The following is a 24,603-nucleotide window of genomic DNA, read 5'->3' on the forward strand; positions in this document are numbered from 1 at the left end:
GAATTAAGAGTTTAGTGAATCTGATGAATTCAGTGCCGAGAAGGAAGATAATTCGTGGTGGTTACCCACAATGTGAAGCTGGCTACTCTACATTGCACAAGAACTTAAGAATAAAGCTAACTTTCTGAAATAAATCACTCACTCTGCATTTGTTCACCTGAGTGCTCTTTCTGCAAAGTGTCCAAAACATGCAAAATAATTTCCCAAACAGAACAACTGCGAAGTAGATAAATGCTCATGATTGCAAATACTAGTTAACTGAAGGGTTGATTAATACAGCTGAACAGCTCAATGATGAAAGACTTAGCTTCTGCCAGAAGCTGATGATCCTGCTGTGTGAACGTTGCCAGAGTGAACATTACAGACAGCTTGCAGAGATTCGCGCGCACCTGAAAACGGCAGCATCGTTGCGTATGGGGCAGCACGTGATGGAATAACTGCTGCCCTGCTGCTTGGTGGCGACGTGCTGCCACTCCAGGGCCGAGTAGGCAATCAGGGAGATGGTCGGCCGCACCCACATGTCCGCAAACACGTACGGTAGGGGCACCGCGGTGGTGCACTTGGGCTGCAGGCAGATCTGGTACGGCCGCACTACGGCAGAGAAACAAAAGGCCATGTGTCCCCAGTAGCTTCAAGCAACACCTTGCAGACAACGAACCACGTGTGCTGAACCCTATGTTGTGCTTCTCATAGCAAGTGAACAAGGAAGCATCACAATCTAGCATGCCTCACTGTTCAATGAAATAATTTATTACCTAGTTTTATCGGCCAAGAGTTAAATACAATCATGCTGCAATACTAATGGTACATTCGACTGGTTCCTATTGTGGTTAGACTCAATTTGCAGTAGGGGTGTGCGGATATTCGAAAAATGTTGAATACCATCGAATATTATATTTTTAATATTCCTATTGGATTTGAAAACTAGGTATTTGAAAATTTTCTAATATTCGCTTGGATACAAATATTTAAAACAAATCGAATATACTGCTGGCTGTGTGGGAGAAAACACGGCTCTTAGCATTTGTTTCTATCTAATCTAAGAATATGAGTCTGACTTTGTGCTGAATTTTGTGATGATTTCGTGTTGCTGGGGAAATTTCACTTGTAAAGCACATCGAGCCACTGGACATCGAAGCCTTGCGGGAAAGCCAGCCTCTCAGTAGCAAAGAGGACAAGTTGGTGCACAACGAGGGTGCACTTGGAGCACAACGAAAGGAGTTTGGGGCGACTGCACAAAAAAAAATCCAACTGCAATAAGAAAGCTTTTTCTGAAAGTATAGATCCAATGGGCCAATCCTCAGCAGTAATGCCCGTCCACGTGGCCTCATTATGCAAATAGCAGGTGAGCTCGCCACCGCATGCCAATGGCATGCTGCCGTGCAGCATAGCGCATGCATGTTACAACATTTCAGGATAGAGCGATGGCCGATCCGCTACTGCATGGGTTCTCAAAGTGGGTTCCGTGGAACCCTGGGGTTCCGCAGGCCCCTGCTCGGGATTCCGCAAGCCCCTGATAAACTTTCCGTTGTTGCGTTAATCGCCGCGCGTAACACCGCGTTGGCGGCTAGCCGCGTGCTTCCATAAGTGAGTAATCGCCATCTGTGATCGCATCGATAGTCACCATAGTTTCGTCCGCAGCGGTTGCGGCAAACAGTAGTTTCGTTTTGACTCGGTGCGTGCGTCGGCTGCGTGCCTTCATAACTGCGTAGTCGCCATCCATGATCGCGTTGATAGCGACTGCGGATTCATCCATACTTGTTGCAGCAAATGGTAGTTTCGTTTTGACTTGGTGAGTACGTCGGCCGCCTGCTTTCTGAACCGCAAGGTCGCCGTCCATGATCGCGTCTATAATGGCCGTGGTTTCGTCAGCAGCGGTTGCGGCAAGCAGTAGTTGTGCTTTGACTCAGTGCAAAAATGTCAAAGATTAAGAGCACCGGCTACATCGCGATGGATGGACGATTTGTTGGCGACCAGCTCCCTAGCAAAAAAATAACCGGATGTGTGCGCGGTAGTGAAAAGCGTGTCTGCAGATAAGACGCGCGCCGGCCGCGCTGCGAAGAATGTTGCAGGGCCTTCGCTGCTGCTAGCCCCCCCCTTAATCAGTCATGAGATGACAAGAATTTCAGCTTCCTCACTGCTTTTGTGCAAAATAGAAACAAGATTTGCTGATGCATTCAGTAAATAAAAGCATGTTGACGTAGTAAGCATTCATTTATTGTTTTCTTGATACTCTGTATAACTCGACATTAGTTTAATTAGGAAATTTTAATTCGGTTAATTCGGGGGTTTATTGGCGCTTCATGGAGCTTAGCAGGGTTCCCCGGAATGAACATGCTTAAGAACCCCTGCGCTACTGCAATACGCACCCAAGCGTAACCTGGGACTCGTAGTAAAGATCTCGCAGGCGATGGGCGTTCCACGATGAGTATGCTAAAAGGCGCTATTCCAAACGAGTACAGATGTATTCCACATGCTTACTTAGAGTTATCACATTTTTTTCATGCAATCGAAGGTGCCCTCTTTCTTCTTCCTGTAGTATAATGTAGTATACATCGCATTATATTGGTGGTTGCGCTATATTCTTCCGAATGCAGTACCTCGACAAGGGTGAGTCGCTGCTTAGATGTCTCACGGTGAAGGAAAACAACAGAAGGGGCTTGCTGCACAAGCTGTGCTGCAGAGGTGCTGCTTGCATGTGGCACAAGACATAGGAAAAATAAAAGACATTGTTCTTGCAGTTATTTTCTAACCAACAATCATATCAAACAGAACAGCACCACTTCGTTTTGGTGGGGTGTGAGTGCAGGTTTTGCCTTGCTCATTTGTTGCATGTGCAGCACCAGCCCCAATATTGAGCTTATTGCTTGACAGCTAATGCAATGAGTGATGCCTGGCACAGGTTCAAATGCCTCTGAGTTTACGAGCATTTTATGCTGTATAAGACACAGGTTGGCGAGAACGGACAGCCAGTAGGCATTACTTGTTTTTCCAAGTTAACATGAGTCAAATACACAATCTTTTAATATAACGGATTACTAATCAAATTTTTGACGTTGACAATTTAATTGTGATGTTCCAACATATCAAAATACCCAAACTTGCTAATAAATAATTACTTGTTTAGCGCAAAAACAACGGACACGTGAAAGACGTGTCCGAAAGACGTTCCGTCTTTCACGTGTCCGTTGTTTTTGCGCTAAACAAGTAATTATGGATTCGCACCAACTAGCACGCCAACGCATTGTATTGCTAATAAATGCATGTGCATATCATTATTCGATATTTGAAGCTAAGTATTTGTATTCAATTCATATTAGAAAATTTTGCTGCATACCCCTAGTATGCAGCAATGCAGAGCATCCTAAAGATTCGCGCCAGAGACGGTTTGCCCCAGCCAAATGTTCAGCTACTCTCAGAGCAATCGGAGGAGCCATGTGACTGAAATGCTGTGGGATTTCGGTCATGCTCACAGCTCGAATGTGAGGGTGCCTCCGAGCGATCTGAGCTGGAGTGTAGCACTCTGAATAAATCAGACAAATGCATTCTGACCACTCAATTTTAACTAATAGAATGTAAAGAGGACCACAAGAGTGCTCTACAGTGCTCTACAGTGCTCAAAAGTGCCCAGTTGAATGTTGCATAACTTGCACTTTCAAAACTGGGAAGAGATTGCTCACTTTTGCCTTCTCTGTCTCTTGTCAGGTTTTTTTTCTTCACCTGGTTTCTTCTTTTCCTTGTATCTCTATTGATTTTTGCGTTTGCCTTGCAGACATATTGTACGTACAAGGTGTATTCACAAAGATGCAAACTCGTTATCCATACGCTCATTCACTGCGAACCATCCCCCAGCCATTCATGACATATGCCCACCTGTGCTTGTGAAACCAATTTCTATAGCCATATTCAGGGTCATTCAATTAACTGTTACTCTGGGATTCAAAAAAATGATTGCTCTCCTTCATCTTAATGGATAAGTGTATGAGATAGTGTCCTTGGCTGTGCTACGAGACGAAGATGCTTACACTGTCCCGTAGCACAGTCAAGGCTGATGCCACTGACGTCACCATCGGGGTCGTCAATGGCATTAATGGGTCAGGTGTGTGCATGCTGATCAGTCAAGTTTGAAATATGCAGCGAGGGGCAATTTCAAGATTGAATTAAGAATAGCTTTGGCCCATAGAAATGTATGGGTTCCAGCAAGAACCTTTGGTCGAGATGGATGCCTGAAAAATCAAATCAACAGGAGCTGAATAAATGGAAGTCTACTGCACTCCAATCCTTGACCATGCCAGGAATAAAATAAAAATGCCGCTAATTACCTCCGACTGTTTCAAGCTTCAGGTCCACTGCAACCTCCACCCTGTTTTTGATCACTAAGGCTGACTGCACAGTGATCATCTTTCGGGCATTGCCATCAAGGGTCACATTGAACAGCACACGTGTCGTACCGGAAGCACGGTGCTGTTTAGAAGAAACAAAAGACAGAAGAAAGGGACGTATACATGTATTGCTAGCATCTAATTGTAAAACAGGTTCCAAACAGAGCCCTTCTTAAAGGCTCCCCTATAGACAGCAGTCACATTTTGTTCTTTTAACATTTGATGTTTTAGCTACCAAAACTTCTCAATGCTTAGTTGAGAAAGTCAGCAAAAAGCAAGCTTCTAAGTCTCTTTAGGATGAATGGAAGCTAGCATTTGTAAAGCTTACGGACTTGAAGTGAATAATTATGTTAATGAATGCATTATACAGAAAAAGGTCTTGGAGGTCACACTGCAGAATGGATCAAAAGATCATGCTGTATTCAGTCAGCATTGTGTGTGCTTGATTGTCTTCATTTTCACATTTGTAATTAGTTACCTGTAAGCACGCTGCTTGTGGCAGGCATGCAACAACAAACAAACAAACAAACAAACATAAACAGCAAACAAGACCAGAAAGTAGAAAACTTACTTTAACACAGCACGACTATGTGCATAGAGAAGTCGAAATGATCTTTTGGGAGCTAATAATTATTTCCTTAATAAGGACCAACTGTTGTCCATCAAACAGATATTATACTAACTTTAACACTGTTTAGGTCATTAAGTTGTGGGGGCTTGAGGTCCGCCCCGGCCACTTTGTGTGGGCATTCACCTGCTCTGTCGTCCCCACGCCTCTCCCTTACCACTCGCAGTGGTTTGTGGCAGTGGCGCTCGTGTTTCTGGCGGCGGTCACTGCAGTACGGAAGCACTTGAGTTCGTCTATGGTGCCTCTGCACCTACGAAGAGCACTTAGCTTGTGCTGATCCTTTTCTGAGCGCTAAGCTGAAGAGCAGTGCCTACTACGTCAAGTCGCACTTATCGAAGGCTCAGGCTGACGGAGATTGCCCTAGCTCTCACAAGTGGGCCCAATGGTAATCGCGAGAGCAATCAGCATAGCCGCAGGAACTTTTCCTAGCAGCATGTCGCGGAGAGCCATCCTCTCGCAGCAACGTGCTAGCGGCGCCCGTGGCGGTGGAGCCCTTTCATTCCAGTGCCGACCCGGGACCGGGTGTTCGTGCAGTGTTGGATGTCGCCGGAGACAAACAAACGGTTTCTGCTGTGGGAACCCTCGGTGGGAACCCTCGGGTCCCATGACTGTCGCACGCGCAGCGAACGTCGCGGCAGACGCGTGCGCGCCAGGGAGCGTTGGGAGAGGGGAAACTTTCCTTCCGCGGGCGGCGCACGGGAATCGCAAGCGCTAGCAGCGCCACCGGGTGGGTCACGCGAGATCCTGCGGACATCGCCCGGGTCTCTTTGGTCTCCAGCAAGCGGCGACGGCGGAAGTCTCTGCCGCCACTCCCGTATTCCCGCACGTGGTTAGGCAAACGCCGCCGCGGCATGCTAGATTACGTGAGGCAACGACTGGCGCGGCCCTGCAGCTTGCAAAGCACGAACCCGTAGTGGTCAGCTACCAGATACCAGAAACCCCCACAAAGCTCAATGCCTACAGTTTATTAACTATGACGCTTTATTGGACAATAAATTAATCACTCAATTCTATTTCCCCCCCCATTGTTTATCTATTTATTAAAATTACTGTCATCTGACCAGTGCAGCAACACTCGAAGACGTGCCTGTCTCAAAGATCTGTCACAACACAAAATTTTCCCCCTGCCTCTACTTAATAAATTTTATCACCAATACATCTTCACAATAACCTGTTCTTCTTGCTGCCAGCTATCCTATCACGCCGCGATTACTATAACAAAATAAGATTGCCAATGTATCATACACTCTTTACACAATATCATTCATGTGAACCGCGCACTTCAAAATACAGGAATGACCTGTCATCAAACACTGCGATGAAAAATGAAGAAAAACATATGATCTCTCAAAAGCTTATCTGCAATTATTGCATTGCCTGTAGTGGTGTCATGATTATCTTTTTTTCTTATGCTACTGACTGTTTCATTGAACCCATTATGTTCTACTTCCCTACATTATTTTAATACTATTTCTCCAAGTTTTCGGTTTATTGCTAAATAATTCTTTATAATTACACATTTATATATCTGTATTTATGCACCCATACATGAGTTACAATTGTTATTTTATGATGATTTTATGTGATACCTTTGCCCCTTATATAATACACTTCTATTAAGTGCTTTTAGGAGCAAGCATCTCAAAAAAATTTATTAATCAATGCTTATAAATATCAATGCAATCACTGATACAAGCAATGGCAGTACACATTCTTTCTGTGGTTTTACGTGCCAAAACCAGTTCTGATTATGAGGCACGCCGTAGTGGAGGGCTCCGGATAAATTTTGACCACCTGGGGTTCTTTAACGTGCACTACAACGCAAGCACACGGGCATTTTTGCATTTCGCCTCCATCGAAATGCGGCCGCCGCGGCCGGGATTCGATCCCGCGATCTCGTGCTCAGCAGCACAACGCCTTAGCTGACTGAGCCACCCCAGCGGGTCAATGGCAGTACACATACAACAGAATACCGGCACACACATGAGTAACACAGCTAACAAAGGCACAAACAGGCGTGAAAGAGACCCACCTGACGCTCAACTGGCCTCGCATACTTGAAGTAGACGCCCACTTTTTCCACAGACACCGGATCAAGCTGGGTGTAGCCTGGAATCTTCAAAACCAGCCTGTGCATCCTCAACTCGTGGGAATCCTATGCCACGTAAGAAGAACATAATTTGAGCTCCTGAAACTTTGAAAGAACTTCCAAAAAAAAGAAAAGTTAAATCATGGGGGTTTAGCATCCCAAAGCAATACTGGGGCTACGAAAGGCACCATAGCGGGTAAGTACCCAGATTAATTTCAACCACCTTTGGTTTTTGACATGCCACTGTAGCCGGGATTTAATCCCACGACCTCATGCTTAGCAGCACAACTTAGCAGCGCTGCTAGGCCACCAAGGGGGGTGTTACTGAACCTGGTGCTGACAGGCATGTAAACAGCTGTTTGTATCCATTATGCTCGTTAACGTTCAACTTACTAGCATTTAACCACAGACAATGAACTTGCTGTTCCTGAAAATGTTCCACAAATGTCAAGAAACTTGTAGTGTAAACAGTGCGAAAAACAAGGACTGAGACACACATAACGCAAGTGCTTGTGTTGTAATTGTCTCAGCCCTCGTTTCTTGTATCGTTTGAACTGCAAGATGCAATACCAACTAGCCCAGTGTTGCAACCTTCTACTGTCAAGAAAGCTGCTAGAGCCTCACCATTGATGATTTGTGGTTTTTAATGGCGCATGGAGCCTCACTATCCTATGAAGCTTTGCATGCATTCAAGCCAATAGATTGCACATGTTGTATCATGTGCATCAGATGGAAAAAACTGTTCTTGTCATAAAGGTTTTGTGCAAAAATGAAACCTGTACAACATAAGTCCATTTCCCGATGACTGTTGATGGTAATGTGTTGAAGGTATATAGTGACAAAATGTAATGTCACCGTCGAAACAAGTTATGTATGAGGCGTGTACTGCAGCGGAACACCTTTTTTTGCATTTCCCTAAGAACACTTGGCACCATCTATCGCTGCCGCCGCAACGACTGCACGTGGCATCTGAAATGCCTGGCGTGCCAGTGCGTGTGAACGCCAAGAGACGTGTCATGCAGTAACTGGGCTCCTATCTAGTGCTTCTTTCTGGACACACCGCGCCATCTAGTGGCACTGCCGAGAAGTACGTGCGTGACCTCCAAGACAAGAAACGTGGCACCCGGTGCCTGCAAATGCTGAGAATTGGTCCTTCGCTTGCCACACACCCAGTGCATTCATGGCACAGCATGCTAATGTGCTGGTTTGCTGTCCTTGAGGAACCCTTGTGACGTGGGTTCGATTCCTTCAGCATCGGATAAATTTAAGAGATCTTTTTCGTCATTGTAGAGTGACACATTCCCAGAGACAAGGCGTTCATAGAAGACGGCACATACTTAGCGACCCCAGTTAGCATCAAAGAGGTTCATTGAAGACCAGCACAGACAAAGTGGCACAGACCCATTGCTTCAAGTCGGTGCCAAACAGTTTCTTCAAACAGCGGCACCTACCCAGTCTTGCATCTTACGGGGCTCGATTCTGCTCAGCATCGGAGAAATTTAAGGGATCTTATTCGTCATTGTCGAGCGGCACATTTTCAGTGGCACATGCCTAGTTACCTAAGTTGGCGTCAAATATGTTCATTGAAGAGCGGCACATACCTACTGGCTCATACCCATTCGACCAATGACTACCCAGTGACCCCGATTGGTAGGAAAATGGTTAGATACAAGCATACATAGATACAAACAAACATACATAGCTAAATACACACACACACGCATACATACATACATACATACATACATACATACATACATGCATACATACATACACCCGTGAGCAAAAGTATACAGACCAGGGATTGCACGAGGAAGGAGATTTTTTTTTCAACTGCCTCGAATGCAACTTGAAATTGAGGACTGCAGTCCAAACTTGGCATTGCGAACTTTCCAGCGTACCCGTAAATTTCAGTTAATGCATGTTAATTACAAAGGAATTAAGTTTTTGCGGCGACCCTGTGGTCTGTATACTTTTGCTCACGGGTGTATACATACATACATACATACATACATACATACATGCATGCATGCATGCATGCACACATACATACATACATACATACATACATACATACATACATACATACATACATACATAGCCCCCAAAATGTGTGTGAGGTACTCTAAGAATGCCAAGGCATTAATAAGAGTACGTTAACGCTATAAGCATTCACAAATTGTCTTATTCGTCATTTGATATTCCAGGAACTTAGACAATCCAGAGCCCCGCCAAAGTTTGAACAGCATCTGAATTACCAACACTTTTCTGTATAGGTAGAAGGTTCTAATCACCTGATGCCTGATCTTGCCTCGTCCTTCGAATGTGAAAGGCACGACCTGACCAGGTTCAACGTCCTTCCAGTCAAACCTAGAAGTGGAAGCTTCGTCCTTGTTGCCACTGAAATAACAATTAGGATTAACTGGCTATGTGGGTTGGTCCCAAAACAACATAAAAAATGAAGCAGAATGCAAATGCGTATGTTTAAAACTATGACTGTGAAATACCACACGTTAAAAAAACATGTAGATCAACAGTGCATGGCTCATACACAAAGGGTATACTTGAAATGACCAAACATTGAATGTTCAAACTCAACTGTGCCGTCACAAAGCAAAGAAAGAAGGATAAAAAAAAGACATTTTACCACTTACAAAAAACACACATTACTTTTACCAAAAACAAACATTATTTTACCACTGCAACTAAACATGCAGTACTAATTATGATTTCTTCCTCAAATCCTGCTTTTATATGCCTCACACAAAAATGTGTTAACACAATTATAACCTTCCTGCAATGATAGCCCTGTTAAGGGGGGACGCGGCTTTCGGTACCAACTTTCTTGTTTCTTGGTGGATGTCAATGAAAATTGGTACATAGAATAAGAATGGCTCTATGATGCTTTCATAAAAATTTCAAAGCGGTACCATGAAAACTTTTTGCTAGACAAATTATTTCTTTCTTGAACCTCGTGGAGGGACTGGAGGATTTACGAAATCAAGTGAAAAGTTTGTTAAATACTGTATGCACAGCCAAATGTATGCAGAAGGGGATAGCGTTCTCGAAATAATTTTTTTTTCAACACTAAAATTTGTAGTTTATGTTTTCTCCAGTCCCACTGCAGTGAGCACGCTTACACTGCAAACAAGGAACCCTACTACGAATTCTTAAAACACTAGGATAAAAAAAGAAGAGCGCTATCCCCTAAAGTACAGTTCAGTGAGTCTGACAAAACAAACGCAATCAAAATGTGTAAAGTAGTTACCAAGATATCTGCTCCACGAGCTGAGCAACATGCCAAAAAAACTGTACTGAGAAAACAAGGTTCAAAGTTGTCAAAATTTAATAGGCACCAGGGTTATAGTCCTTTGTGTCCTTTGCGATGCGGTATCGCTTGACCATCTGACCTGATGGTCTGATGAGCTTTTGCAGCTTTCTTTTTCCGCATTGCATCTTTTTCGGCTCGGTTCCTGAACAGTTTCGCCAATACGCGCGGACGATGTTCCATCCGTGCTTGAGGTGCTCAGCTGCACGTCCGCGTCGCGCTGCATGCCACCGTCATTGTCACTGCTGAAGTCGCCGGAGCAAACTTTGTTTTAGAGATCGGTGGCTTCGACTTACGAGCACCAAATTGATGCGCAGTCTTGCGTTTCTTCTTGAACAATAGCCGGCCCATGATAACAGACGAGAGCCGTTCTCCAAGCTAAGAAGGGCCGAGCTTGACAACGTTTTTCGTTTCTTTAACAAGCGAGCGCCGGTCCGTTATCATGAGTGAGATACGATCTCTTAACCACGCCGCGACGAGTTGAAAAGACGCGAAATCGGCTCCTCAGCGCCGTCAGCGCCGTCAGCGCGGCGAGCAGACGACCTTTCCGCCGATTGCTAAGGGCAACTGCCCGGGAGACCAATCCGGAGCCGCGTACAGTCACGTGGCGCGCGCTGCCGATCAGAAACCGCCGCGAGACCTTGAAACTTTTGCTTACTGTGCGCTTGCTCTTGCCTGGTGCAGCTGGCCGAGGCGCCAGATTTGAAGACGGAGAATCGCGCTATCCATAGAGACCAAGATGGCAGCGGCGCTAGGTTACGCGGTTGCGGAGATATCGCGGCTTGAAAAATGCCGTTTTTTCGCTATTTTCGAGAAACTCCTCGCCACCTTAGCTTCGATAAACATTTTTTACATCATTTCCGCGCGATTTTCTGTGACGAAATTTTGAAATAAAATAGAAAATAAGTCATACAAACTGAAAATGTGATTTTCAAAAAATCGGTTTTTTGGCCAAATATCGCGACGTGAAAGCCGCGTCCCCCCTTAAAATGGCACATTTGGAAAAACAGACCCATACCTAAATGTCGCAGAGACATAAGCCGTAAAGCGGAAGGCGACTCCAAGGTCGTTCTTGATCGCAAAGGGTACAAAAGGGGAACGGCGCCTGACAGGTGTCTCCCCTTGGCCGGCAGCATCACTGTTCTCCATGTTCCTGCATTTCACAAAATACTGCTTAGGCTCGTACTAAAAGGCATGAAAGAAAACAAAAAGAGTGGTTGAAAAGGCCATCTGTAAAGCTGCCGGGCATACACACATTGTCTTGATGGAATTAACCAGCTGCCATCACAACCAACACTGCTGAATTTCTGTCAGCTTTCAAAGCCTAAGAGTGCCTAAAAATATGATGCCTTTCTGCTGCCTACCACACCAAACTCTGTTATGCATGCGGCCACATGACACAGGAAGAGAGGTCACACATGAAATGGTCCGAGATCAGCATCTGGTGTTCAAACTGTTCCATTTGCCACCACATGGTATACATACAAAGAAGAGTGGTCACATGCGACGTTTCCTTTTTGAAATGCACAACCCGGTAGTACAACAAATGAAGGTACACAGCTTTGAACTCAACTAAGGCTGAAACACGGCGTAAGTGTGGCCATATGCACAGAGGTTAGGCACACAAAACCATTCTTAAGAAAGTGGAGCTCCGTCAGGTGTAAAGAAGAAAAAAAAAGGAGGAGACCTATGTGTGAAATTCAGTATGGGACTATGATGTGCTCTCACACACCACAATGGCACAAATGAACATAGAGCCAACTCACTTTTCAGCAGAAAAAAGCTGATAGAAATCAGTGGCCCAAGAGGTTTTCACTTTCTGGTACAGGTCCAGCAGTGCAGTGGTAATGTTCACTTTGAGGACATCCTCAGCTGAAACAGAAGAGGCTGTCAGTCGTGGCACTTGGAAGTTGGCAGCAATATCACACCTTTCAAATGTCAAATTATGACGCTGAGACAGTTAGCCCGCTATGCTTGTCAGACATCCTAGCAAAACACTCTTAATCGATATAGTGCACCATCTTTAAGAAAATTTGGACTAGTCCAGTGGCTTCCCCACCCCTTTTTTTCTCTCTCAACATTATTTACTAAAAGTAGAGTTGCAGGTTAAAAATCACTTTTGTAGACTTATAAATATATTCACGAACATTTGCTCACTTGTGTTTATGCTATGAAATTACCCCACAGACTTGCATAGGATGAAAAATAATACAGGCAAGTACAGAAACGCCAAAATACAGTAACTTGAGCATATCATCAGCTTCTCAGGAAGAACGTGCTTGATATGCACGTTCATGGCACACCTCCAACACCTCAACAGCAAAAGATTATTGCTGAGACTTTTTTGTCAAAAATGAGCTGTAATCAGTCCCAAAATACTAATTTGGTGTTCCGTTCAGCAGTGGAGTGTACTGTACAACTATGGCTACAGCTTGACACAGCAAAGATCAACTGAACCCTTCCCCTTCGCAAAAGATAGCCCCTCTTCAACCCTTACAGTTAGGAGTCACTGAACATGAATAAATAAAATAATTATGAAGATATTATTGAAGGACATCCATTCAAAACAGGCACTGAAGCTACAGGTATACACAATGATAGCCACTGTGCTTTGCACGATGTGTTAAGCAAGCCCCCACACTCGAGATTATACAGACAAATACCCTACCATTTATCTTGAAGTGACATTTTGCAAGGCCAGTCTTCCCAAAAGCAGCCTCCCACTGGCAATTGCACCTGTTTGAAAAGCAAGATCAGATCATGTTACACTGCTTCGTCTCTCATATTTACATCATCTAGCTTCAGCGCAGGAAAAAAAAGAAAAACGATGCAGTAGGAACGAGGCAAGCTGCATGAGCAGCTGCACCTCATGCACTCATGATAACTATAGTTCTATAAATGTTGCACATGTTGTTTTGTAAGGCTGATTTTCATATTCAAATAAGCCTAGTCTGCTAAACGTTAAGCTTGCTTAAATAAAAGAGAAGAAAAAAGAGGCTCGGATTTGTTCTTGTGTTATTGCTTATAGAGTCATACACTGCAAACAGTTGTTCTACCTTCCAATCCTTTGCAACCTCTACAATGTGCAATCTGGTGCAAAAACAACCCAAATCAATGAAATCTTGCGGGAAGCTAAGGATGCAATGCTTTAGTATGCGCATTATAAAACCACCGTTGCTGCTCAACCTTCCTTCATGCCTAAGTCAAAATATTTTTGTAACGAATCTGAAACAGTTGATCAATTTCATCTCTCCTGCTACTGCATGCCCTCTCTCCGCAGATTATTTTTTAAATTTCCAACAAGTCATGCAGGCTCAACTTTATTGACCTGGCGTCTATTATCGTTTTGTGCATGTCAGTTGGGTGCCAGCCACAGTTCCATTATAGCAGCTCTCCATAAAGTCATGGTTGCATCTAGAAGGTTGCAGTGCTAGAGGTGCCAACCGTGGCACACTTATTCTTTTGCATACTGCGCCAGCTCAAATTCTGTTGTCAGTGTCACCAATGTTTTCTTTTAGATTTTTGTTGCGTTATTCTTTCTCACTGTGCACAAATTTTTTCTCCTTCTGTGCGGCCAACTCCATATTTTCAAACCACATCAATGACGACTGCCTCCACTAAGAACTCAGAGCTGGGGGAATCACTGAAGTCTGCTGATTGAGTTGACGTTTCTCTATATTTACAGAGCAGAGGTGGGCAAACGCCCTAATTTTTTGTTCACTTCCCTCGCCCTCATGACACAAGTACTGTCCTCACCTCACGCTCACACTGAAAAGGCTACCATCCTTCTCTTACCGTTCGTTTCCTACAATTTCAAATAAATTATTTGCTCGACCCCCGAGCTTAGTTTACAACACTGATTTTTTAGTGCCATTCCTATTGTCAAAACGTGCCACAATGCTTTGCTTTTAGTTGCTTGACCATAGCTCGGCAAAATAAACGGAGCTCACTCATACTCACTCAAAAATATTTTTTGCTTAGCGCTCACTTGGACTCGGACTCACTGAAATTCTACTCAGCCTCGGACTCATCAGAACTTTACTCAGCCAGCCTCATTCGGATTCAAATTCACCAGATAGGCATTTTACTCAGCTGGGCTCACTCGGACTGAGACTCATCAAAATTCTACTCAGCCAGGTTCCCTCGGACTCAGACTCAAGAAAATTCTACTCAGACGGGCTCACTTGAACTCACTCACCAGAATCGTACTCAGCCGGCATGACTCGGACTCAAACTAAGCAAAATTCTGCTCAGCCAGGTTCACTTCTTGGCCCACAGATCTCACAAACTCAGACTTTCTCATGAATTGAATATTTCAATGATAAAAATGCCTTCATACCAGGCTATAAATAGGGAATGCAGAGGGATTACAAACGCTAATAATTTAGAAAAGAGTATGCACGAGAGTCGTTAATATACAAGAAATTTCTTTATCTCTTGTTCACCACGACCTCTTGCAAGAACCAAATAAGTATGACGCTCGACCTTGGCAGTGCTAGATTTATTTCACCTAAAGATAAAATAAGCACAAGGGATTTTTAAAGAATATGCAAATTCTTATTTGTTTGTGTATGCGTGTGCACGTGCAGTGCACACACACTTTTGTTTCTGTGGCAGAAGTGCATTTTTGGCAATTAGGATTAGATCACAGTCCTTTCTTTCTGGCACTGTACTAAATGAAGGTTTGCCTCATAACCAAATGTTTTCCCTGCTGGAATTGTCTACAAAGAAGCTTGACTATACATAATGCCACTTATCCATGATTTACTATAGAACCGCAGGAGGTCCAGCTCGCTGTATTGCTTTTTGAGGTGTCGGACATAACTCTATGCGCTGAGAATTTCTTAAATCCTCTTTGGTACACGAAGTACATCTGCGTTAGAGAGACTTCCTACCAGCACACTTCAAAACTTTAAAATTTAAACCCACCACGCATACGATCTGAGTGACTTTTCTGTACTTCAACAATATGAATCGCCTTTTCCTCATTTAACCTTACATCGTCATTGCACACTGCCCCGCCCTCTCCTCACAACATCCGCGCTCCCTCACCTCATCCTCACCAATCTTCCCAAAGGCGATCCTCCCCTCACCCGCACCTCACCACATGAAGGAGAGGGCAGATGAAGGTGAGGAAGGCCCACGTGAGGGTGCCCATGCCTGCTTATGAGCAACTTAAAATCTAGGAGTTCACTCCTGCAAGCAGTGCACTGGGCTGCTTTCTCAAACATAGTGATCTCAGAGATAATGCTTGCAATAGAAAGACACGAAGACAAGTAAAAAAATCAAGTGACAGGAAAAAATTCCTGTCCGGTCATTTTCTTACTGGTTTTTGCATCTTTTCAATCACAAGAAGTATGAACCAACTAGCCCAACAATAAGTAGTAATCGGTGATATCGATCACACATGCATGAATAAGCCAAAAAATGTGAAATGAAACCCTAATGGCTATTCATCCCAAGATTGCACGCTTACCTCCATGGTTCAATGATGGGCTCCCACCCCGAGAGCGCTCTGTTGTAGTAGCCGATGCTGAAGAAAAACTTGGACTCTCCGCTGAATGTTTTCAAAAGCTCCTGAGAAATGTATGTTTCTGTAGAAACAAGCATAACCACATTCAATGTCAAGCCAAGCACATGTCAATAAAAACAAACTGGCATGTTCAATCCAATAAGTTCCAAAAAAAATAATAGAAGGAAAGAAAAATTTATAGTGCTAGCATGTCGCTCAAGCTGAATCGCGACAATAGGCATCAGCTGCAAATCATCGTGCATAGGAGAGCAAAAATTAAATGGACACTAGGAATTATTTTTTTACACTTCCTCTCAATTACTGCGGTGAAAAACAGACTATTAGTGGAGAAAATAAGGCCTAACTTTAACTTCCATACTGAATTTTGTATCCAAACCACTCAGCTCACTAGATGACACGAATGTGTTGCAGATCTTTAAAGCTGTCTTCCCTGCAGCATTTCAGTAATTCTCATGTAGTAAAAGTTCCAATAAATTACGAGTACTGAAGAACAGCACTTAGTAAAGTTCGTTATTTCGTCAAGAGTCAATTTATTTAGCATAAAAAGGTTGTTTATTGCGGCGAAAGATAAAGGCAGAGTTTCCATTTTTAAACTTCACACCCACACCGAAGCACCAGCAGATTAGTATGACGTCACGGACTTCAATCTATTTTTGCATTTGGGCCATTTTTCTTCGGAAGGAGTTCTCACAAGTTTAGCACATCGAGTCTTTGGTTTCTTTAGAATGCAATGCATTGCAACCCGAGTTTATAACATTTTAACGACATATAAATACTCTAAAAAAATTTCATATTCCATCTCAATAAGCAAAACGCATGGAAAATAAGCATTATCAACAAAAAGGGGAGAAAAAAGTATTTTGCAGCAACTTTTTCAGCAATAGGCGGGAAACCCCAGGCAGGAAACTGCAAGTGGGTTTCACCTCAAGCCACGCAAAGCATTGTTTGAAATTTATACAGAACAGTTTTCATCATATGTAAACCACGAGTGTACATTTCATTTGCTTTACATCACTGTGTGAGGTCACTACAGCCGGAGATCTTGCACCGGCCTGTCTCCTCTGACCGTGCTTTCAAAAGATAGCGAGTCGTGTGCCAAACTTCTTCCTCATCCTGTGTTCCTGCTTTAAACCAACAAAATATGCTTGCTGCCTGTCATTCAGTGTTGGCCAAAGACATTTGGCCAGAAAATTCATGCTCACTACTGATACATAGCAAGAAAAAAATTTTATTGATATAGCAATTATATGGACACTCCAAACGAACTTTTACCGTCGTCGTTGCTGTGAGGTTCCGTATATATTTAATATATGTATGCTATATGCTATGCTAAGCTATATTGCCCGTGGTATATGCAGGTTATATTGCCATACCATTCTATCACTAAAGTTGCTCACACCAGGTCTTACATTTTTGTCAAAATTATTCCTCGGAATTTTAAGAATGGCAGCCCACAAACAAATGTCATGAAACAAAACACTGACAGCGCAATCCTTTCATCTTAAATCTTCTCAGGACTTAAATATTAAAGGTGCTAAACAATAACAGAGCTTGAACGTTAAAATAATGTAATTTTATTGGGGGCGGCTGTGAACCACCTCCAGGATTGGCCCAGGAAAGAGGTCCTGAAACACACCTGATACGGAAAAGTGGTGGTAAAGTCACTAAGAAAGACGTTGGCTTTAATTCATAATCATACATGCAATTGTTCAATGGCAGGATTCAAACAGAGGACTCCTAGCACAACAGCTCATTTTTACTTAGCTTACGTTTACTTAAATTCATACTGCCACTATAGCTACGAGTCTTACACTTAGTGTAATATTCTAACATGTTGCTATCGCATTCATTGCTTCGCCCTTACAGTGAAACTGATATTTTTTGTCTGGTATGTTGCCTGTAGGTGACACTCGTCAATAAAGGGTTCATAGTCCCAAAGCAGATTCTGTTAAAATCTCATGACATCACGATGAGCTAGAGTGGGAACTTCAAAGCCATCTTTAATTCTTGCGTCTTTTCTGACACGCTGCACTCACAGCATGACTGGCGTTTCTGACATTCCTGACGAGTATTCCCGACGTCCCTTTAAGTAGCCCCAGACAAACGCTGTCAAAATTCACCACTTCATGGAGACCTGGTGCAGAAATTTCACAGTGGCACCACCACCCATTTTTCTTTGTGCTTACAAATCCCCCCCACTTGCAGTAACACTACTGTATTTCGCGCTCAAGAATTGTAAATTGCCAAGTTTAGGTTAGCTTACCGTTTCTCATTATCATTGTAATTTATGTCCACTGCAGGGCAACAGCTTCTGTCAGAAATCTACCAACAACCCCTTGCTGACTCCGTCGGATGCCCGAAAATTTCCTAGTCATCACACCACCTAATTCTCTGCCATCCTTGCCAGTGTTTTCATGCTCCTGGCACCCATCTTGTTCTATAATAGACCACTAGCATTACATGGTCTGCCCAATTTCGTCTCTTCCTCTTAATTTCTACTGGAATATTGGCTACCCTCGTTTTATCTTCAATCCACACCACTGTCTTCCCATCTCTTAAGTTATGCCTATAATATTTTGTTACATCGCTCCTTCACATGGTTTTCAGCTTCATCTCAAACTTCTTAGTTAACGTCCAACTTACTAACCCATATATTAGAACTGGCAGAATGCAAGGCTGTAATGTTCCCTGTATAGTGCACCTTTAAAAGTTGTCTGTGTTGAAGAACTCATATTTCCTATGAAAAAAAAAAAAAAAGTTGCAGGAAAAGAAGCATTTTCGAGTTCGCTAGTGCACTTGATTCCCTCAGAAAGTACAAATTCCATACTGCCCGGCACTCACCCCTGAGATCGATTTCCAGCAGTGGTACATCGGCATCCATGCAATCATCAATGATGCAGAGGCAGAAGTAAGAGACTTTGAGTTCAACAGCAGACACGACTATGTCTTGCTTGGCAACAACCGTCTGGGAGGTGCTCATCGCAGTGCTTAAGCAAAAGCTCGCGGCAGCATTCTGAGTGAGCCAGAGTGCCGCATCGTCGAGGTTGCCGCTGCAGGCTTCGAGGCTACGCAGGCAGTCCTCCCGGGAGAAGCCCATCTCCAGGAGACTGTCGATGTTCACAGCTGCATCATGGAGAAAGAAAATGATAAAACAAAATATCATGCAGATCCTACGCACTGTGGAAATTTGTGTAAGCGAAAGCTTTTGCATTTACTTCCCTGCCGTGGACAACAGTGCACTGATTCATCATGCCATCCCTAACCTGCGTGCAGTCTCCACTCAGCCACCGTGACCTGATGACATCAATGCTTGCGCCAACTGATCGGTGGTGTGCCAGGTCCTATACTCACGTAATGATGCAACACTCATGATGCTCACTTGCAACAACCTATTGACATATGTTACTGTCTCTCGTACCGCCTTCTTCCTCTTGGCACCAACGTCTCTCCCTCCTCCCTGTCCTCCTCTCCACCCCCACTACCCACAGCATCTAAACCCCTCTGTTGTCCACAGATTGTGCGGCAGTTGCATTTGGTCACATTTGAGTTATTCATGGGGCCAATCGCATTTTGTCCAGTTAACTTGTCCAAAAAGAGGAGACCCGCTAGAAGCATGAGGTACTCACAGTCCATTTTGCTGCCACCAAGCAGCCACTGCTTTGGTATTGAGTCCAGGATCCTGAGGAACATCTTGACGTCGTTGTAAGAAAGCCTGAGATTGAGGTTCATTGTCCCCACCTGCATTGGATAAAATTTTAAAGGAATAGGTAAGAATTTTCACAGTACCATCATCTGCAGTTACACAAGCAGATGCACCCGGAATTAGTGGATGCATGCAGGTACTCAAGCACACAACTTGTTGCATCTTCTTCACATCATTACCCTTTTTGCATTCAAACAACAAATAGCAGAGTCTTTCTTTTTTCTTTCTTTAATAGCATGGTACAAGATGCAGCTACGAGTACTAAACAGGGAGGGTGTCTAATGGTAATCTGTTAGTTCTGAAAGTGTGCTAAAAGACGTTAGGTCCTGACTTTCTTTATGACCAAAGGCATATGTACTTTACTTGCCAAAGCATCAACAAATATGCCTTTACCACCCAACTGTGGAATGGGCAGTTGTCCACAATAATTCCCCGTGTATTAGGTATTAATGCCTTTTGCATGGGTGGTATTTGCTGAAGTTCTAAAGCAAAAACATATGCTGCACTTCCCACACAGGCATGTCAGAAAAAAGAAAGCCGCGACGGCAGCGCATTGCAGGAGTTGTCGAGACGACTTAGAGGCCTTTGCTCTGGCCGCTTGTCAGCGGCGCGCACTTTACACCTAATGCCTGCGCATTGTCACTCTTTGGCTCTTCAGTTTGTGTGCGAAAATTAAGTACAGTCGAACCCGTATATATTGAACCCACATATTACGAATTATTGTGCATAACGAACTGCAGCAAAATCCCCTTGAAAGCGTTTGTATACAATTTTTATTTTATACAGTGGAATCTCAATGATACGATCACGGCTAATACGAATTTCCGGATGATCCGAATTTACCCGTGGTCCCGGCCGAGCCCCATTACTTTGCAACGTGCCAAAGTACGGTTGTTACGAATCGATTTTCGACCCGCGTTGGTTGATACGAATAAAGGCCGCCCCACCGACGGCCGCGAAAGAGAACAGCGCGCAGTCGCGCGCTTCCTCCCTTTCTCTTTTGGTTCGGAGGCGCGGACGCGACGCCGGACAGCGCAGAGGCCGCGACTGGGTGCGAAGAGTTTGAAGCGGTGGCGCTTTTGTGCTTTTCCTACTTTTCGGCGGCCGCCCATCGGACGGAGTGGCTGCTGTGCTTCGGGCCGCGTTCTTTGCGTTTGCGCCATTTTGCCTAGTCGCAGCAAGCTATGTCGACCGAGATACAATCTCGGCTGATTCGCGCGGCGGTACGCCGAGGCGCGGGAGCCTCCGTTGGCGCGCCTTCGGTCGACTGCGTTATCGGTGCTGATGGCACAGGGCGATTGTCGGTTTCGCTGCTGGAGTCACACGGTGCAAGATAGTGCGGAACGTAATCCACGGTGCAAGGTAGCGCGGCATGTTCAGTCGTATGCTCCTCCGCTTCTCCCGCTAATCGCCGTATTTTTCTTGCCGTAGGAGGCTTGCGCTTCCGTATTCCGAAGGGGTGTTTCGTCCAAAATTTCTTCTCCAACGAGCGACGATCCATCACTAACCTGGGAGCTCTCAGTAATCCGAATTCTGCGTGTCAAGTGAAGACGCCGGCGTGGTTTACGAAGCAGACAACTGCGGTTGCCATCTTGCCCCTGCTACAGCAGCAACCAATGGAGAGACGCCTTTCAGCACGGCAGCCAATTGGAGGCCCGCTTTCATCGAAGGGCCCGTGTGACTACCTAGCGCAGACCCGTGCTTCTTTTGAGTTTGCGCGTTTGTTACAAGATATCGACGACGGACGAATTGAGAAGCGGAACGGCATAACTTTGAGCTTTCGAACGATACCAAGATGGCGGCGCTCGGTGGCGTGAAATACTACGAGATATGTCTCCGTGAATTGCGGTGATCTGGCGCAATTTAAAGCTGTTTTCTCGCCCTGCGAACTGACGAATAAATCTTTTTCGGCCATTTTTAGTGCGTTTTCAGCCAAACCATTTTGATACAGCGTAGATTAGACGTTGCAGATACCGAAACGCGTGGTTTTCAAAAATCAAATTTTCTCGCGATTTTCGCGATCTGATCATCCCCCCATAATTTAGTTAGTTTTAATTGTGTTTCGATGATACGAATTTCGGCTAATACGAATATTTTTCATGACCCCGTGAGATTCGTATCATCGAGATTCCACTGTATATCGAAATACCTATATATTGAAATACCTATACAACGAAGTTTTTTGTGATCCCCTTCAGATTCTATATATCCAGGTTCGGCTGTAGTTCTTTTACAACTCCAACATCGCGAAAAAATTGTTTCCAGAATTTGGTTGTATGTTGTGTATTACTGAAATTACACCGATTTGAAATTTCATAATGGTCAAGGCCATGGGTGTGTTTAAAAATACCCGGTGCACGCAGTCTACAAAAGCACAGCCTTTGAGATCCGAGGAAGCTGTCGCTGAGACGTAGATTGATGATATTGTGCCACATGTCACTGATATGAGAAAGTGACCGCCAGCACACGAGGCGACTATCACGGAAACCACATAGCGCGAGCCATGAGCCGGCCATGGTGGCGTGCAGTTCGAATTATCCGTGGCGGACCCAATTTGCGTGCAAATTAACAAGCTTTTTCACACATGGAGTTTTATGGAGCTTGGTCAGACCTGGGGCACCTAGTTTGAATTATCGAGAAATTCAAATTAATGAGGAGTGAAATAATGAGCTTTTACTGTATATTTCTTTCATATGTCATGCACTATTCTTTGGTTGCGAATGCAAATGAATGAATGAATGAATGAATGAATGAATGAATGAATGAATAATGCTCATAGTTTAAAATAAGTTTCACTACACCTTTCAGAACTGCTGTTTTTTTTTTACCAGCCACTTTATATTCGGGCTGGGCGCATCAAACCTGCAATGTGTGTGTGATGGACGCTTACCTGCAAGACATGTCCGAATTTGGCATCCGGTGGTGTGGAATCTCGGTCCACGAGATCAATGTAAACGCTGATGGGGTCTATAATGGACAGTGCAGTGTCATCCTCTAGGCCAAGAATGCACGAGAACACTTCCAAGTTCTGAAGGTTGCAGGACAGGGGTCTCTCAGTAAGCGCTTTGTGGTAGGACAGCACTGCTGTTGACTGCAAAAAAAGAGACACCATTATTTCAACTGCAGAAGCATAAAAATGAGTTGGTGCATATACGGCAGGCATTAATAAGTCATCAGTGGCAGCTTACCGCTATCCTTGAAAAGGAAAATGGGGCGAAAACTAGAAGGCTAACGAAGAAGCTTGAGAAAAAGCTAAGAGCCATGGAACGAGCGATAGAATGTAAAATTATACATGTAACTTTAAGAGACAGAAGGACAGCAGTGTGGATTAGAGATAGAGAGCAAGAGGTCGCAGTTAAGAGGAAGCTTTAGTTCGGTCACAACTCCGACGCTGCCTATTCAAATATATCAAAACGCATTTTAATGAAATTTGCGGCATTTGAGAGAAAATGTTACATTCTAGTGACTGTTGGAAGCGGAACTTTGAATTATGGCCTGAATTTTTGTACAAAGGTTGCCATAAATTGAAAAGTTTGAAAAAACAAAAAAGAAGTATGAAGCTTACAAATTTACAACTCTGCACCAAGAACAGATATCACAGTTCTGTAGATAGCATCCATCAGAACATCCATGAAGACAAATTTCGTATAACTTATATATTACGTGAATTGTTACAATGTTTATGAAGGCCTTGCAAAAGAACTACTCAGATATTAGTGGTGTATCAAATTTGTTCGCTTTAGATGTACTATTAGATGCAATTTACAGAATTGTAATATCGTTTTTCATTGCTGAGTTATAGTTGTAAGCTTGATAATATAACTTTCTGAAAATTTGCAATTTTCAACAATTCTTATAAAAAATTGACGGTCTAATTAAAAAATTCATAGCAGTCACTTGATTGTAAGTTTTTCTTTTAAATGCAGCAAGCCTCACCAAATTTGGTGCAGTGGTTGCCGAGAAAACTATTTCCCCTTTCCAATTAGATAGGAACCCCTGAGCTAAAGCTTCCTCTTATTACTCTAGCTGAGATTAAAGGGAAGTTGGGCAGGCCAGGTAATGCATACAGCAGGTAACCGACGTTCGAGAAACCTGCAAGTTGTGTACATTAGAGTTACAGAATACGTGCCTAGGGAGGGGAAATGGTGTGAAGGATGGTAGAAAACTAGGTACTAGTGTGACTAAATTAGAATATTTTCAGGCATAGGACAGAGTCAGCTGGTATGTACAAGGTAGGGGTAATTGGAGCTTGCTAGGGGAGGCCATCCTGCAGTGGACATATAATAGGGTGATTACGATGAATTCACAAGTGCTGTAAAGTGTTGAGTCAGAAAAGAAAGAGAAACACTAAATTTGAACTTGCTAACCTGGTGACAAGGAAAAGAAAGCATATCGGATGGATACAAAGTTGCTGGCTTAAACCAAGCCTGCAACCAAGACCAGTGGAATAATGGAAATATCCTAAGCAGCCAAGTGAGAATTAGTTACACAACAAAAGATACCAATCACTCCTCTTACATTAACGAAGAGAAAAGAGACCGTATAATGCAGCGATTCCTTTCTCTCAATTCTATTCCTTTCTTGCCACCCACCACTCCCGATCAGCCGATCATGGTGCAGGAACTTTTGCAGGAGGAGTGCCATTCAGATCACTAATGACGTGTGAAAACGAAAAGAATTTAAATAACATTGTTGCACTATGCCGGCCCTGCACTCCTCTGATCATGATTATGGTTAGCACTCAAAAGGAATATGCTGATGATGCGCAGAATCATATCACTTTCTACACATTACAAGCTACAGTTGAACACTGATGACACATCAAGTAATTGTTAATCAAAATATCATACTAAAAATATTTCAAATATGACTGCTTATATCAAAACCATACTGATATCATGTCAAAGTACAGAATCTATTAAAAAGATAGATACCAATCA

General features: G+C 43.7%; 1 protein-coding gene across 1 annotated transcript in view; it reads right to left on the minus strand.

Moving 5' to 3' along the window:
* The window catches only part of LOC119444899 (intermembrane lipid transfer protein VPS13D-like), a 147,003-nt gene that overhangs the window by 39,985 nt on the left and 82,415 nt on the right, over window positions 1-24,603 (minus strand). The window contains 11 exon segments of the mRNA XM_049663723.1: window positions 390-591; window positions 4,323-4,464; window positions 7,043-7,165; window positions 9,394-9,499; window positions 11,446-11,580; window positions 12,194-12,299; window positions 13,096-13,163; window positions 15,904-16,021; window positions 18,802-19,083; window positions 19,587-19,698; window positions 22,554-22,754. Of these exon segments, the coding sequence (XP_049519680.1) occupies window positions 390-591; window positions 4,323-4,464; window positions 7,043-7,165; window positions 9,394-9,499; window positions 11,446-11,580; window positions 12,194-12,299; window positions 13,096-13,163; window positions 15,904-16,021; window positions 18,802-19,083; window positions 19,587-19,698; window positions 22,554-22,754 (1,595 nt within the window).

This window comes from Dermacentor silvarum, chromosome 3, assembly GCF_013339745.2.
Source record: "Dermacentor silvarum isolate Dsil-2018 chromosome 3, BIME_Dsil_1.4, whole genome shotgun sequence".
Lineage (NCBI taxonomy): Eukaryota > Metazoa > Arthropoda > Arachnida > Ixodida > Ixodidae > Dermacentor > Dermacentor silvarum.